We start from the raw sequence: 17,127 nt of genomic DNA, 5'->3' as shown, positions 1-17,127 counted from the left end.
GCCATTTCCGATAAATTTCGGACGAAAATAGTCATCGGTTATAATTCGTCGGAAATAAAAATTTCGTCGGAATTTCGTCAAAATTTCTGATGAATTTCCGACGAAATCCGATGGACATATTTCTGACAAAAGTCGGACGGATGAAAGTCCGACGGATGAAATTCCAACGAAACTCCGACGGACAGAATTCCGACGAAATTCCGACGGATAGATTTTTTGACGAAATTCCGACGGACAGTTTTCCAATGAAATTTTGACGGACAGATTTCCGACGAAATTCCGACGGACATTATAAATTATTTTTTAAAAAATAAAACAGATTTTATTCAAATATTTATAATAACTATTTTTAATTCATGAAATATATATAAAATTTAAAAATTAGAAAAACGTTTTTTAAGATAATTATGTTTTAAAAACTTTATAATAAATATTTCTAATTCTTTATATATATAATTAAAATTAGAAAAACGTTTTTGTAGTATAAGTTTTTTTAAAATCCTTTATAATAAATGTTTTTATAAATTTTTAAAAACATAAAACGGTTTTATAAATTGATAATATTTTAAAACAAAGAGCACACGTTTTTAAAATTTTAAAAAACTTTTTGTAATTGAAACCTTTTTCTAATAACTGAAAAATATTTTAATTAAATCTAAAAAAACACAAAAACATTTTATACATTGAAAATTATTTTAAAATGGTGAAAAAGGTTTTGATAAATTTTAGAAACCAGAAAATGTTTTATTAATTATAACAAACTTTTAAATTTTTTATAGAAACTTAAAATGTTTTATGAAAAAGCTTAAAACGGTATATAAAATTATAAAAACGTTTTTGAAACAATAAAAGATAATAAAAACTTGAAAACATATATATATATATATATAAATAAAACTTTTCAATAATTATAAATACACAAAAAATGTTCTTATAAAAATGTTTAACATATAATTTCTAAAATCTTAACATCTAAAAGTTTCAATCTACATACAAAACAACAACCTAAAACAAAATCTAACAACATATAACTCCTAAAACTATCAATTCTATCATAAATCTTCAGATTCAAAACCTAAAATCCACAAATCTAACATTCCAACCTAAAAAAATGTAATCTAAAGAGGGGTTTAGATGACTTACATGATTGGGGAAAAGATTTGGGGGATTTGGGGTTGGAGTTACACATTTGTGAGAGAGAGAGAGGAATAAGACTGCAAAAATTGCAGAGGAGAAGAGAAAAAATGAGGAGGAAGAAGAAGGGTGGACTTATGTATTAAAAATAAACCGACGAACAGATTCCGTCGAAATTCAGTCGGTTCTATTGTAAACGGTTAATCAAATAAATTTCGCGGATTTTCTTCCCAGGTAAAGTGAAAAATTCCGACGAAATACCGACGAAAACTGTTCGTCACATATATTTCGTCGAAATTCCGTCGGAATGTTTCGAGAATATCACCAAAGGAAGCCTCGAGAAACTATGAGTTTCTGCATGTCTTTTGATTGGTCGGGGTTAAAGTCCGTCGGAATTTCGTCAGTATTTTCCGTCAGAATTTGGTCGAAATTTCCGACGGATTTCCGACGGAATTTTGAGAAATAAAAATTTGGGGTTTAAAAACAACAGTCTAATGATGACACAGAAATCTTTGATAGTATGTAAATGATTTATAAGAGGTTTAACTAAAATAATTACTTGTTTCACTCGATATTATACAAAAACAAAATCTAGTCTTATATTACCGTAATATGTTTGTATAAGTATATAAGTGTTGTTGGAGGATATTACGAATACGTTGATATGTATACATAAATAATTTTTTTATATAAAAACTTTAACGGTGTGAACTAATTTCATATAATAAATAAATATATATATATATATATATATGTTGTTTAGATATTTTAAGTATCAAATTATACATTAATAACTTTGCAAATCTAAAATCTGTTTCTGTCGGAAATCTGTTGAAAAATTCTGACGACATTCCGACGAAAGTCAAAAATCCGTCGGATTTCTGTCGGAATATTTCGATGGAATTCCGACGAACTTCAAATCCCTATCGAAACTCCAAAATTATAATATTCTGTCGGAATTTTGTCGGATATTTCTGACGACTTCACTTTCGTCGGTATTTCGTCGGAAAATTCTGACGAAATACCGACGAACGTGAAATTATATGTTTCGTCGGTATCTCGTCGGAATGTCGTCAAAGAAAACCGACGAAAGTATTGTCCGTCAGCATGTTTTCGTCAAAGAAAACCGACTTCACTTTAACTTTATCAACTTCGAGTAATAGATATTTGTGACAAACAAATGTTCCACGCAAGTGAATGATTCAACTTCCTACAGAAGAAACAATTGAGTGTAACAGATTCAAAACCTGTTTGAAGAAGGAAATATAGTTGTAGCCGAGATAAGGTACACGCAAGTTACTGAGTTGTATAAAAGTTATAGACCCATGCGAGTGCTTACCTAAGTTTTTTGTTTTCGTTATAGAATGCTCACCATATCGAATTACTAGCAGTTTAAATGTAACCGTATGATTACGGATAAGAGTAGTTACGTAGTTGTTTACACGTGTCTTAATTTGGAACTCTAGCTACAAAGAGCAAAAGTGGTAATTACAGGATTCTAATCCAAACCAAAGTCATCTTGTTTCTAGCGCAAGTGTCTGTTAAAACTCTCAATAGCCTTATTTGAAGCTATTTGCATGGGCTAATTTATTTGCGGTTGATTATGGAAATGACTTAAATCTCTTTACACCAATAAAAACCAATAAAAAGCTACATTTGTTTGGCACAATATGCTTTGATTAGGAATTTTTTAGTGAAATAAGAATGTTTTCTTAAAAGGAAAATTCAGGTTTTGAAACTAATATATATACAGGTTTAATAGATTGTAAATTATTTATTCATATAATCAATATACAAATTCTAAACACGTATTTGCCTCAGTCGTATTTTACTAAGGATTTGAAACGTTGCGGTTGCGGTTGTGGAAGTTTGCGAATGTAGATGGTTGCGGTTTATAGCTTTAATAAGTAACTTGTACGACTCATACATTGGATAGAAAGCTGCTAAAGCTTCGGTCGCTAGCATATCAGTTCACACGGGTTGAGGTCAAAGATGGGCGAAATACTTTCTTTTGGTTTGATAATTGGCTGCAAAGTGGAAGACTTATTGACATTACGTGTGCAGTGGGTACTTGCTACCTTGGCATTGCTCGTAATGCTAGAGTATGTGAGGCCGTTACTCAAGCGCAGTGGAGTGTCAGAGGACATAGGAGTCGGCATTTCCATGAGTTACATGCCCGCATTCAGAGAGAACTGGTACCTGATGATCAACAAGGACAAGATGTAATCCTGTGGAAGCACTCCTATGACAATTTCAAACCATGGTTCTCTTCAGCGCGCACTTGGGATCAGATCAGGCAAAAGAAGGCCACAGTTTTCTGGAACAAGAGTGTATGGTTCACGCAAGGAGTACCGAGATTCTCTTTAATAGTCTGGTTGGCTGTGAGGAACATACTATCAACAGGAGACCGAATGAGAGCTTGGGGCATTCATCAAGGCTGTCCTATGTGTGGAGAGAGGGATGAAACACGGGATCATGTCTTCTTCGCGTGTCCCTACTCTTTTACAGTGTGGGACAAGCTAGCTAACAGGCTGAGTGGTAACAGAACGGATCCTGACTGGATGACCTTGCTGCAGTTCTTAAGCACAAACAACCTGCAGGAAATGGACAAGATACTGCTCAAGATGGTCTTTCAAGCCACCATCTACCATTTATGGCAGGAAAGAAACCGAAGACGGCATCAGACAGGCCAGCACACGGTTGATCAAACAGTCAGAGCCATTGACAAGGCAATGAGAAACAAAATCTCCTCTCTACGCTACAGAGCTGACCAGTTCACTGGTCTGATGCAAATATGGTTTGAAGTCTCAGCCAATACATAGCAGAATAAGATTCATCTTTTAGTAAATTTGTTTTCTAGGCCTATAAGTCTTTGTAAATGCTTATTCTTTTTGCCATGATCAATAAATTTCACATTTAATCAAAAAACAAATTGGTGCATTTTCAGAATATTTGCGATTGGTTGATTAAGAAAAACTGCAGCAATTTAATAATAAATTACTAATATTAACACATTATAACATACTGAACATTTAAAAATATAAAAACATATGTATTATAATAAAATATAATAATTATTAATAAAATATAATAATAATTAATAAAATATAATTAATAATAGTATTAGATTTTTTTGTAGTTTAATGAAAGTTATAATTTCAATAAGATTTGCTTTAAAGATTTATATTAGAAATTTTAAACTGATATTTTGTTTCATTTATGTTTGTGTATATATATATATATATATTATTTGAAAAATTCCCTACAATAGCTCTTTTTAAATTTTTGTCAAAAAATAGTCATCAATGAGAAAAATGACCAAATGAAGTTTTACTAAAGAGTAAAAATACATTTATACCCTAGGGTTAACTAATCTAAACTTAGGGTTTAGAGTTAAGGGTTGGGACTTTAAGGATAGAGTTTCAAAATTTTAAAAATAAAAAATAAATATTAAAATTTTCAAAATAAAACGGGCTATTTTGGTCATTTTTCTTATTAAAAGTTATTTTTGTGACAAAAACTTAAAAATGGCTATTTGAGAGAAATTCCCTATATATTTTTATATATGTATATATATTAATGTTTAAAATTATAGTGAATAATTTTGGTTTATAGTTTTATAAAATAAATTGTGATACTGTTAGTGAATTTAAATTAATATATATATTTATAAAATTTTAATTTTAAAATTTAAATTGAAGAAATTAAAATATTTTTAGAAAATATTTTTATATTAATTTATCCACCCGCAACCCGTCCGCTAGTTAACATGAACCACCTTTTGGTTAAAATGTTTGGAGCGGTTTGTAATTTTTGTGATTGTTCCAAAACGCCTCCTCAAAGCTATGTTTACAGGTGGTAACGGAAAACCAAAGATGCGTTTACGGGTGGCAACGGAAACGAATCGTACCCTAAGTTCTTTGTTTTTTTAGATTACTTAGTCGTTGTTCATGCTCTTGTCCTCGGTCCCATAGACGCAAGACGTTACAATATCACTACTGGTCAACTTGCACTACTTTCACGTGTTCTAAAAGAACCTTTCTTCCGCTGGTCTGGTTTATATAAACAGAGAATGTTCGATCCTTGAACAACGAACACCTCTTGTTTCATCTCCCTCTTCTTCACTTTTAGTAAATAATGATCAACGTCGTCATGATGATTCTCCTATGCCTCATCTCACTTCTATGTTTCTTTACCTTCTTCAAGAAACCAAAGGATAGCTCTGATTTGCCTCCAAGCCCTCCTTCTATGCCAATCATTGGTCATCTTCACCTTCTTCTCTCTTCTTTAATCCACAAATCTTTCCAGAAAATCTCATCCAACTACGGTCCTCTCCTCCATCTCCGCATCTTTAACGTCCCTATAGTCCTCGTCTCCTCTGCCTCAGTGGCTAACGAGATATTCAAGTCCCATGACGTGAACATCTCCTCTCGAGGTCTCCCTCCCATCGATGAGTCCCTCTTTTTCGGTTCTTCAGGTTTCTTCTCCGCTCCCCATGGAGATTACTGGAAGTTCATGAAGAAGCTCGTCGTCGCCAATGTTCTTGGACCGCAAGCAATCGAGCGGTCAAGAACCATCCGCGCGGAGGAGTTAGAGATGTTTTACTTTGATCTGCTCGAAAAAGCGATGAAGAAAGAGACAGTTGAGATCCGTAGAGAAGCCATGAAGTTCACTAACAACAGCACATGCAAGATGATTATTGGGAGGAGGTGTGGGGAGGAGAACGGTGAAGGTGAGAGAGTCAGGGGATTGATTACTGAATCTATTGCCTTGACGAAGAAGGTTTTATTTGCTACCTTGTTGCGCAAGCCACTTGAGAAGCTAGGGATCCCACTTTTCAATAAGGAGATAATGGATATTTCCAGCAGGTACAACGAGGTGCTTGAGAGCTTTCTTGTGGAACACGAAACAAAACTGGAGAAGCATCATCAAGGTAAGGATTTGATGGATGTGTTGTTAGAAGCTAAAGAAGACGAAAACGCCGAGTATAAGATCACTAGGGATCACATCAAGTCCTTGTTTGTGGTAATTAAAATCTTCCTCACATCATATATATATTTAAAGAATTATTTTTAGATAGCAAAAAAAAGTTTTTTTCACAAATATAGCTTCTAAAGATCAAAATGACCAAAATGTTTTATTAAATAGATAATTATACATTTATACCATGTGTTAACTAATTTATACCTTAGGGTTTAGACTTAAGGGATAGAGTTTTGGGGTGAGATTTAAAATTTTAAAGTTTTAAAAATAATATTCTTAAAAATAGTTTCAAAAATCACTTTCGAATTTCAAAAAAGAATTTGAAAAAAAAAGTATAAAAAATTCAAATTAGAAAACATATATTATTTAAACTTTATAATTATTATTTATATATATAAAAAACAGAGGGTAAAATGTTTTTTTGGCTCTTCAATGAAACCTATTTTGATTTTTTTTTTTCAAGAACTTTTTTTGTGAGGAAAACTTAAAAAGGATCTATTTGGAAGAATTGCCCTATCTATACTATTATTTGCGAAGTAAATTTTTGAAATCGAGCTCTCACGTTAAAAGTTAGAGTGGTTAATATCGTTTATACCCTTAATGAATAAAATGTATAAATAAATTAAAAAATAAAAAATAAAAACGAAATTTTAATTGATTTGATTAGATAATTGATTAATATTAAGAATACTAAGAATTATTCAAAATCTGAAAATATAACTAAAAAAGAGATAATTTCGGTATATATTGTATTGTTATCTGAATAAGTCTTTTAGTAAAAAGTTAAAAACATAAATTATATAACTAAATATTAATTAAATAATATTCTTAATTATATAATTAAAAATATAATATTGAATTATCCAAAATCTAAAAATATAATTAAAAAAAGGTAATTTTTGCATATATATATATTGTTTTGTTATCTGAAAAAGTATTTTAGTAAAACCTTAAAAACATAAATTATATAATTAAATATTAATCAAATAAAATTTTAATTATATAATTAAAATATAATATTAAGTTATTTTAAAATTTATTTTAGTAATGAAGATAGTGTACAAAAAACTTTTCAAAAATTTATGAAAATGTTTAAGCCCGCATCGCGGGCAAAACACCTAGTATATAATACAATTCATTAATTAGTTAATTCCTCTCACTGAGAAACGTTTGAAAACTTACAGGAGCTTTTCCTTGGAGGCACTGACACATCAAAGCAAACAATACAGTGGACAATGGCCAGAATCATTAACAACCCTAAAGTTATTGAGAGATTAAGAGAAGAGATGGATTCCGTTGTAGGGAAATCAAGATTGATTCAAGAAACTGACTTACCAAACCTTCCCTACTTGCAAGCAATAGTCAAAGAAGGACTAAGGATGTATCCACCGGTACCTCTCTTTGGAAGGAGGCTCCAAGAAGGATGCAAGATGGGAGGGTTCTATGTTGCAGAGAAGACAACACTTGTAGTTAATGGTTATGCTATCATGAGAGATCCTCATTACTGGGACGATCCTGATGAGTTTAAGCCAGAGAGGTTCCTAGGAGAGCAAGGGGACGAGATAAGAGAGCAAGTACTGAAGTACCTTTCTTTCGGGAGTGGTCGGCGAGGATGTCCTGGATCAAACCTAGCTTATATTTTTCTAGGAACAGCTATTGGAATGATGGTTCAGTGCTTTGATTGGAGAATTGAAGAAGTTAAGGTTAACTTGGAAGAGACTCTTTCAGGAATGGTCTTGACAATGGCTCATCCCCTTAAGTGCATTCCTGTTCCTCGAATCTGTAGCTTCCCAGTGCATCACTGATATATCATTACCTTATAACTAAAGTGTCCGTATGATTGTTAAGGACTTGTAATATAAATAAGGAAGCTAAGTTAAGTGTCCCGGTTAATTTTGGTCTTATGTAATTTTGTTTACTTTACTCTCCAAAAGTTGAATAATATAATGAGAAGAGACTGCTCCAATGTTAAGTGTCCCGGTTCATTGGTACATGATCGGTGTATTTCACGTCCCGGTCTAGAAGACAAAAACAAAATTAAATGCTTATTGAATGAAATACTTTGGTTCCATGCTCATAACATACACCTGGAACCCCAGTTGTCACCGTGGAGGTTGAAGGTTTTTTATACCGTTATATTGAATGGTTCTTATGATCACGTGTGTCTCAAGGGACTTCATATATATATTTATATAAAAACACGTAAGCTCCATTTTTTACGTTTCTTAGTACACAACAGAGCATCATTGACTATTAGATAAGAGGATACTCTGGTCTCATCTGCCTCTTCACTTTGAGAAACAATGGCAGTAAGCTTTCTAGATTATTTGATCTTAGTTATCATATGCCTCTTTTCACTCTTATGTTACTCTTGCTTCTTCTTCAAGAAACCAAAGGATGGTTTTGAGTTGCCTCCAAGCCCTCCTTCTCTGCCAATCATTGGGCATCTTCACCTTCTCCTCTCTGGTTCTACTCACAAGGCCTTACAGAAACTGTCCTCCAGGTATGGGCCTCTCTTCCATCTTAACATCTTCAGTGTCCCGGTGATCTTTGTCTCCTCGGCCTCAGTGGCTTACGAGATCTTCAGGGAGCACGATGTGAACTTCTCGTTCCGTGGAATGCCTCCTATTGATGAGTCCCTCTTGGTCGGATCCTTTGGATTTTTCACCGCTCCTTATGGTGATTACTGGAAGTTCATGAAGAAGATAATGGTTACGAAGCTACTTGGACCGCAAGCACTCGAACGGTCACGTGGTATCCGGGACTACGAGCGAGAACGGCTTTACGCTAGCCTGCTTGATAAGACAGTGAGGAATGAGAGCGTTGAGATTGGTAAGGAAGCAATGAAGTTCACAAACAACATCATCTGCAAAATGATCATGGGAAGGAGTTGTAATGAGGAGAATGGTGAGGCGGAGAGAGTCAGAGACTTGGTGGCAGAGTCCACTGCCTTGACCATGAAGATCTTTGTGGCAAACATGTTTCACAAGCCCCTCAAGAAGCTCGGAATAATAATGTTTAGAAATGAGATAATGAGTGTTTCTTGTAGATTCGATGAGGTGCTAGAGAGGATTCTTGAGGAGCACGAAAAGAAAAGAAAAGATGATGATCAAGATATGGACTTGGTGGACGTGTTGCTGGAAACTTGTAGAGACGAAACAACCGCAGAGTATAGGATCACTAGGAACCACATAAAGTCCTTGTTTGTGGTAAATAACTAAAGTTCAAAAGAACATCATTAGTAGTTATCTTGTCTGAAAACCTTTTTTTGGCAACTGCAGGATCTTGTCATTGCAGGCAGTGACACTTCGAGACATGCAACACAATGGACAATGGCAGAGATCATTAACAATCCTAAAGTTCTTGAAAGATTGAGAGAAGAGATTGGTTCCGTTGTTGGGGAAACAAGGTTGGTTCAAGAAACGGATCTGGAAAACCTCCCTTACTTGCAGGCGACTGTTAAGGAAGGACTGAGACTGCACCCTCCAGGAGCTCTCTTTGCAAGGAGTTCCCGCAAAGGGTGTAAGATTAGAGGATTTTATGTACCAGAGAACACACCACTTGTTGTCAATGCTTATGCTGTAATGAGAGATCCTGATTCTTGGGAAAATCCTAATGAGTTTAAGCCAGAGAGGTTTATAGGTTTCCCATGTTCAAGACAACAAGATGAAAGAGATCATGCACTTAAGTACATTCCTTTTGGTAGTGGAAGGAGAGGCTGTCCTGGATCAAATCTAGCTTATATCATTGTTGGAACTGCAATAGGAGTGATGGTGCAGTGTTTTGACTGGAAGATTAAAGCAGATGAAATTGACATGGACGAAGCTCCTAGAGCACTGGTCTTGACCATGGCTCGACCACTTAAGTGTATTCCTGTTGCTCGCACCTGCAGATTCCAAGTTCCTGACTTGGAGTCAGATGTCACTGAACTCTCAGACATAATTCTTAAGGTTTAGGAAAGCTTGTGTTGCACTCAGGTGCTCGGTTAGTTGATTTATTTTGGGGATTACTGGTTTGTCTTAGTATAGAAATGAAAATCAGTTGTACAGTTTAGCATTTCTATTTGAAATACAAACTGGAAATTGGACAGTTTAGCATTTATATCTATCTATCTATATATATAAAGGGGAGTTTTTTTCTCACCTTCTGCATCCACGTCATCTAGGAGATAGGGGTTTTTCGCGCCACGTGGCACCAACAAAATCTCTATAGCCGTGTTTTATTTCTTCTAATATTTGTGTCTTGCTTTCAAATTAGTCCATTACTGAAAAATCCAGATCTATTGGGTTCAACTCTTTTTTCTTACCCCGGAGTCGCCTCCCTTGACCTTACACCTTAGCCAGCCTCTCTGTAACGCTTCACATCAACAGTCAATCCACATAATTAAGATCGTCATTACCATCCTTTACTCTATTCATTCCACTACGCCTCACTCGATATCATCAATCTCTTCAATTGTTACTTTTCTATAAATAAGAATGTCTTCACACCTTTTTTCGATATGAAACTCATAGGTTCAACAATGGCAACCTTCAAGCTCCTTCCTTGAAAATCAGCCGTTTTGCTGAGACAGTTGATGCGAGCCATTTTTTTCTGTGATATGTGAAGAAAGAGGGTGAGTTTATCGGTGTTGATTGAGTCATCTTTGTCATTAGGCACATTCAGTTATTGAGCTGTGGGTACAAAGTGTTCATATTTTTTTTAATGGAGGCTGACCTGCTAACCGATCTGGATATCTGAGGTTCAAAACTTTTCACAAGCAAAAAAAATCAGTTATGGGGTCACGAAAGTTAAGACTCACGTTAATCTTTGTTGATGGCTTTCTTTTTGGTATATTCTTTTTCAAGCTTATGTGGTTATATTCTTTATTTGTCTCCTTTATTATAATAGATATAGCTTAGAATGAGTGGATTGATTGTCATTGAAACTACCGTTACATATAGCAAGGATCTCTGCCTTGGAATTACTGTTACCAGATCTAATAAGAAAAGCATGACATTCTTTTTGTTTCACTCATCATGTTTTCTTTCCCATTTCTCCAGCTTGTGCTTCTCTTTCTGGCTATTGTCTCTGTTCCGTGTATGTTGCTTTCAAAGCCGTGCATCTTGAAGAAACAACATGAAGCTGTGAGATTGTTTCCCTTTTAGTTCTTATATAATGGTCCTTCTTTTTTCCATTGGTTGTCATTCTAAATGGTTTCCTTATCCAGAAGCAACAAGGTCAGTCATACGCACCTCTTGAGGAGACGTATGAGAGTCTTCATGTAGAGACAAGCGGAGGATCAGATGGGCACGGTTACGTGGTCAGTGCATCAGTTTTTTCACACTATAGAATTTTGTGCTTAGAGCTCTTTCCAACACCTCTTCTTACTTACGTATATGGGCTCTCAGGTATCTATCTAATCATGGAGTAGTAGGAAGCTACATATATATATATTTATACTCATGGTTTAATTATATCCATCATCCTTTGTGTGTGTTGCAGTCTTGCATACTCAGATATTGCCAGTCTTCTATGAGAAAGTCCTCCTTCTCGCTTGGGGTATACGCATCCTCTCACTCACTCTCTCTTAGTCTAATTAATATTAGCAAATCAACTAATCGATCTTTGTTTTGTCATTAAAATAAACAGATACAACAATGTGTTGATCCTGATCGTTGGTATCATTGTTTTCATATTCGCTACGTGGAATTGCTGCTGGTGATAGAGACACTGAGCGCGTTCCTTCACGCACTGCGTCTCCACTGGGTGGAGTTTCAGAACAAATTCGACGAAGGAGATTGTTCCAAGTTCGCTCTTTTTTTCTTTCATTCTCATCAGAAACGAAGACAAGTGTTAGGGATGGATGATTGTGCCATTCCCCTCCCATTCTCTGCAAAATTTGCATGTATAAAAAAGGTACAAGCCAGACCAAGTTTTATTTATATTTTGCGAATATATTTTTTCCGTTCTCCATATGGGTGGGTGGAATTATATAGGTTTATTTTGTTTGCCTGTCTGGAGATTAGATTTTTAAAACAAAAGTGGGGAAGGGGATAATGGAATTTGTATGAGGCAAAACTCATTTGTTGTTTTGTTTGTTTGGAATTAAATACGTGAGGATTTGTTTCCACTTACTATACCGTTCATCTACTGAAAATTGTTCGTCAATAAAGAATCAATTACTCGACAAATCACTTTTCCTTATCGTGACAACACAACTTCCAGAATCTCTAACAGTTTGACAATTCCGCATATCTAAATACAGGTGGGAGCCTGAGAGTGTTAGGCATATTAATTTTGCTTACGAGTTTATTCTTTTCCCCATCTGTTTTAGGAGTTGAAGAATATTTTAACAGACATGAGTCTGTCTTTACTTATGAGATATAATGTGTAGTGCTTGCCAAATAAAATGTGTTTTGGCTCTATACACGTGGGAAGTGGCAACATTTGCTTATTGTTAGCTTGAAGTTTAGTTTCTAATGTCACTCTGATCACAATGGAATAATATATAACATTTCAGATTTGCATATTTGAACTTTTTTGCTGTAAATTGTTTATTGACTGGATTTATAGAAAAACAAATTTCTCTCTTCAAATAGAAACATTAGATTTCTTCAGATGCAAAAAAACGGATGTGGTCATTTAAAAAGGAAATATCTAAATTAGATTTCTCACATTAATCAATTTATTAATTTTATGTGTTAAAATGTTGTTTGGAAATCATATCCTAACTTTAGTTAGGAAGAAGTTAAAAGGATGAAACAATTTATTATCTTCCTTCAAATAAAATAATCACAAAAACAAACATTTATATTTTACCTTTTGAATATCAACTTTACTTTATGAATTTATTTTGTCACAACTATCAGATTTTTTCTATTTTTATTGAATCGATCAATTACTATCACTTATACTATTGGACATTGATCTAAGCAACTTCAAAACAAAATCCCCTAAACTATATGTGCAAAGTGATTTTGCCACATGTCCTCTCTACAATCATTTTTACAAAAACAATTATGACATGGCTAACAAGATTGATGACATGGCCTATAGTTAATATGACATGAAAAATCACATTTATTACTGACATATATTTTTGGTAAACTATATATAATATGGCAATAACTAATACATTACATTTACTGTTGATTTATATTTTTGGTAAACTTTTTAAAATATGGTAATAATTCATAAATCATCACTAAAATAAATATATTGAAATATGTATTATAAATTTCGAAATACATTATTTAATTGTATTTTTATAATTATACAATTTTTATTACTAATATTTTCAAAATTTTCTACATCTTTTTTAAAATATTAATAAATTGTTTATCGTAATTTCATTAGTTTCTTTTAGATATTTACAAATTTTATAAATATTATTTAGTTATAATTTTTAATAACTATACAACTTTTATATGATTTTTTGGTAATTTTATACAAGTTGATTTAATATATTTAACCAAAATAAATAGATAATTTTTTTATCTAAGATTCGAATTTTAAATATATTACATATATATTATTAAATGTAATTTAAAATAAACAAAATTATTATTTTTACTTATTTTATGCTTAAATAATCAATTTTATATTAAATATTAGTCAAAAATAATAAAATATATAATATTAATAAATTTCATTTTAAATATAATTTAATTTTAAAAAAATTATCACTGCACATGGTGTAGGAATACACCTAGTAATACATTATTGTCGCTAATTACTATCAAATAGATAAAAAAATATCATTCTCTTTCAAAATATATTTATATTTATATTTTGAACATATTTTATATACTAAGACCATAAAATAAATTGTATATTTAAGAATAAAATAGACGAACCCGTCGTATAGCGCCGGAAGACCACTAGTTTGAAATACAAAATGGAAATTGTCTTCACTTTTGCCCTCTTTTAGTTTTATCCAACTTTTTGAGGGTTTCCTTTACTTATAGATTGCTTGCTTAGTCTGTGTAGTAAATTGGTTTTGAATGAGGAAGATAAAGAACGTCTTGCATCGTTGCAAGAAAGCAAATTAGGGAGTATTTCATTGATAATATGTATTATAAATATTTGAAAAAAATGATTGCTAACTGCATAAAGTATTGGCCTGACTAACCATGCTAACTAAACTAATATATACCTACCTATACGAAGTATATGTTATGCATGATAACATCTCTCAACATAATGATGTTTTTTTTTTGTCAGCAAACAAAGCAGACTCATGTAGATTCTGCGAACCACCCCGGTAGCTCTGCATCCATGTGGACGACAAACGACGGTTGCTTTCTTGCACTGCGTGCGAGACTGTCCGTCTTTGAGTTCTGTGTCCGTGGTATATGAATGATCTCTGAGCTGTTAAAACTCCTCCGTAAAACTTTTATGTCTTCCAAATAGCTTGCAAAGACTGGCCACTCTTCTGGTTCCGACACCATCTTCACCAATTGAGCACTATCTGTTGCAAAAGTAACCCATGCTTGTCTAAGATTCCTCATACATTCCATTGCCCATATAAGGGCCTCTATCTCTGAGTGTAGTGGCGACTGACTCGCTCTCGTATTCCTTGCTCCCATTAGTCCATCGTAGCCTTCCAGGGTACTATACCATCCTTGCCCTGAAAAGCTATCTTCATTTTTCTAAGATCCGTCTGTAAAACACCATCTACCTGGTATACTCGTTATTATCGAAGATACATGAATTTGGGTGCGTTCCATGTCTTGAGTCTGAGAATTTTGTGCTTCCACCCAAAGTAATGATTCCGTTTCTGCCAGTTTGAGAGTATCTCTCGGATCCATATCCAAATTGTTAAAAACTTTGTTGTTTCTACCTTTCCATATATACCAGAGAATCCAAGCAAATGAATGATCCTCCATTTCAGGAGAAACTCTCCAAAATAAATGATCCATATTGGTAAACAAAGATTGAGTGGGAAAAATATCTGGATTCAACGGGATCCGTGAAAGTGCCCAGACCTTAACCGCCGGTGGACATTCAAAAAATACGTGATTAGCTGATTCCTCGGGAGCACCACATCGGTCACAAACAATATCTCCTTGCATTCCTCTTGACCTCAAATTTTTCTTAACCGCTATACATCCCGTCAATAGTTGCCATAAAAAGTGTTTCAACTTGGGTGGGCAGCGTAACTTCCAACAGAACGCCTTCAAAGGTGTTATCGAAGGGCCAAACTGGGGTGGCATTATTTCTCTATCCGGATATACTCGTTCCACTTCATATCCAGATTTAACCGTGTATTTGCCATTGTTTGTAAAATGCCATCCATTCTGGTCTTCTAGATGAGATCTACTGATAGGAATACTTTGAATAATTTTCACATCTTGCGGATCCAATAATGATGTTATGTGGTTAACATCACGAGTTTAGTTTCATTCATCCAATAACTGATTTTCATGTGAGAGACCGTTTAAATAACTTATTTCATCAATTAAAAGATGACCGATTTGGCCGTAATTTAACTAAAATTATATTTAAACAACGTTTTAAAAGCCTAATAATATTTTTGACAAAATCTAATTTACAAAATAAATATGTTTTAACATTTTTGATAAGTAGTGTTTTATATTTTAGTGTATTTGAAAACATATAATTAAATTATTTTTATTTATATTAAATATGAAAGTTATATAAGATATTATGCAATTTTATTTTTTTTATTTTTTTAATCTATTTTTTATAAATTTTTAATAAATTTCAGTAATTTGTTTGATTAATTGTGTGATATATACTTATTTGAAATTATTTTAATTATAAATCTTATTTGACGTCAATTTATTGACTTTCACATTTTATTTGTTTAAAACTTATTTGATGTCAACTTAAACAAAACATAATCTCGCATATACAATTATTAATTATATACGTCTAAGAATAAAAATAATCCAATAATAAGAATCCAATATGACAGTTTTACTAAGTATAAATGAATTCAATTTTTGTTTATAAAAATATAAATACTATAATTAATTAATTTAATTAATTTATACTAAACAAATAAAATATTAGAATCAGTAAATTGACATTAATAAGTTTTATAATAAAAACAGTTGATCAAAAAGTATATACCATACAATTAATCAAATGAATTACAGAAATTCTATTAAAAGTAAATAACAAAACATATTAAAATAATTAAAAGAAAACAAAATTAAATAATATCTTATATAACTTTCATATTTAACATAAATAAATAATATAATTATATAGTTTTCAAATACACTAAAATAAAAATGTTAAAACACTACTTACCAAAATTTTATAGAACATATTGATTTTGTAAACTAAATTTTGTTAAATATTCTTACATTTTTAAAACACAGGTTAAAATCTAATTTTAGTTAAATTATTTTCAGGTACATCATATCTTAATTGATAAAACTATTTTTACACTTTTAAAATGCGGATCAAAATCAAATTTTAGTTAAATTACTGTAAAGTACATCTTATCTTAATTGATAAAACATGAGATTTAAACGGTATCTAACATCCACATCACTTTTTCGATGAATGAAATTAAACTTACGATGTTAATTACATAATATAATTATGTTGGAGGATGTTGCAATGAATAACATATACTTCGTGTAATATTTTATGTAGTAAGCAATCATTTTTTCTAAATATTTTGTTATATTTAAGTTAGATAACTAAAAGTTTCTTTTTATAAAAATTTAGTTATAAGAAGACATGTGTTAACGAGTATTTAGAAGAAGAAAAAATTCAAAAGATTTTAAATGAAAAGAAGCATATCTCCATCTTTTTATCAAGAAATATCTATGAAAAAACTATTGTTGAAGGTATTTGGCAGGCCCGGTTATGACCCCATAATATAAGAAAAGTAGTAAAAGCAATAACAGCCAATAATAATGTTTGGGCTTGTTTAAAGAATAACCAAAAAAAAAGAGAAATTAGATTTTTAGAGAGAGAGAAGAGAGAGATAGGAAGAAAAAAGCAGAGAGAAGGTGGAATTTTAGTTAGATAGTGAATTTTGGTTTT

At 32.5% G+C, this 17,127-nt stretch overlaps 3 protein-coding genes across 3 annotated transcripts; all 3 read left to right on the top strand.

Annotated features, from left to right (window-relative positions):
• The first annotated feature begins 3,126 nt into the window (after nt 1-3,126).
• LOC103869401 lies at nt 3,127-3,956 on the top strand. Its single transcript, XM_009147478.1, has 2 exons — nt 3,127-3,148; nt 3,199-3,956. Exons 1-2 carry the CDS (start codon nt 3,127-3,129, stop codon nt 3,954-3,956), a joined length of 780 nt encoding a protein of 259 aa, XP_009145726.1.
• A 735-nt stretch (nt 3,957-4,691) lies between these two features.
• On the top strand, nt 4,692-8,040 carry LOC103869357 (cytochrome P450 705A22). Its single transcript, XM_009147435.3, has 2 exons — nt 4,692-6,159; nt 7,302-8,040. The coding sequence occupies exons 1-2, from the start codon at nt 5,272-5,274 to the stop codon at nt 7,920-7,922; spliced, it is 1,509 nt and encodes a 502-aa protein (XP_009145683.1). The 5' UTR covers nt 4,692-5,271; the 3' UTR covers nt 7,923-8,040.
• A 310-nt stretch (nt 8,041-8,350) lies between these two features.
• Nucleotides 8,351-12,233, top strand: LOC103869355 (cytochrome P450 705A22). The gene is made up of 6 exons (XM_018659214.2): nt 8,351-9,326; nt 9,399-10,732; nt 11,160-11,243; nt 11,327-11,507; nt 11,602-11,658; nt 11,749-12,233. Exons 1-2 carry the CDS (start codon nt 8,421-8,423, stop codon nt 10,071-10,073), a joined length of 1,581 nt encoding a protein of 526 aa, XP_018514730.2. The 5' UTR covers nt 8,351-8,420; the 3' UTR covers nt 10,074-10,732; nt 11,160-11,243; nt 11,327-11,507; nt 11,602-11,658; nt 11,749-12,233.
• Nucleotides 12,234-17,127: the final 4,894 nt, after the last annotated feature.

This window comes from Brassica rapa, chromosome A05, assembly GCF_000309985.2.
Source record: "Brassica rapa cultivar Chiifu-401-42 chromosome A05, CAAS_Brap_v3.01, whole genome shotgun sequence".
NCBI classification, from domain to species: Eukaryota; Viridiplantae; Streptophyta; class Magnoliopsida; order Brassicales; family Brassicaceae; genus Brassica; species Brassica rapa.
The sequence above is the reverse complement of the archived record's forward strand: the minus strand, read 5'-3'. Positions and strand labels throughout refer to the sequence as shown.

Bases quoted from the DNA above. Each gene is read 5' to 3' on its own strand.
- LOC103869401 (XM_009147478.1), top strand. From the start codon at position 3,127: ATGGGCGAAATACTTTCTTTTG. The intron at 3,149-3,198 runs GTTTGATAATTG...TTACGTGTGCAG, and splicing joins GGGCGAAATACTTTCTTTTG to TGGGTACTTGCTACCTTGGC.
- LOC103869357 (XM_009147435.3), top strand. From the start codon at position 5,272: ATGATCAACGTCGTCATGATGATTCTCCTATGCCTCATCTCACTTCTA. The intron at 6,160-7,301 runs GTAATTAAAATC...GAAAACTTACAG, and splicing joins ACATCAAGTCCTTGTTTGTG to GAGCTTTTCCTTGGAGGCAC.
- LOC103869355 (XM_018659214.2), top strand. From the start codon at position 8,421: ATGGCAGTAAGCTTTCTAGATTATTTGATCTTAGTTATCATATGCCTC. The intron at 9,327-9,398 runs GTAAATAACTAA...TGGCAACTGCAG, and splicing joins ACATAAAGTCCTTGTTTGTG to GATCTTGTCATTGCAGGCAG.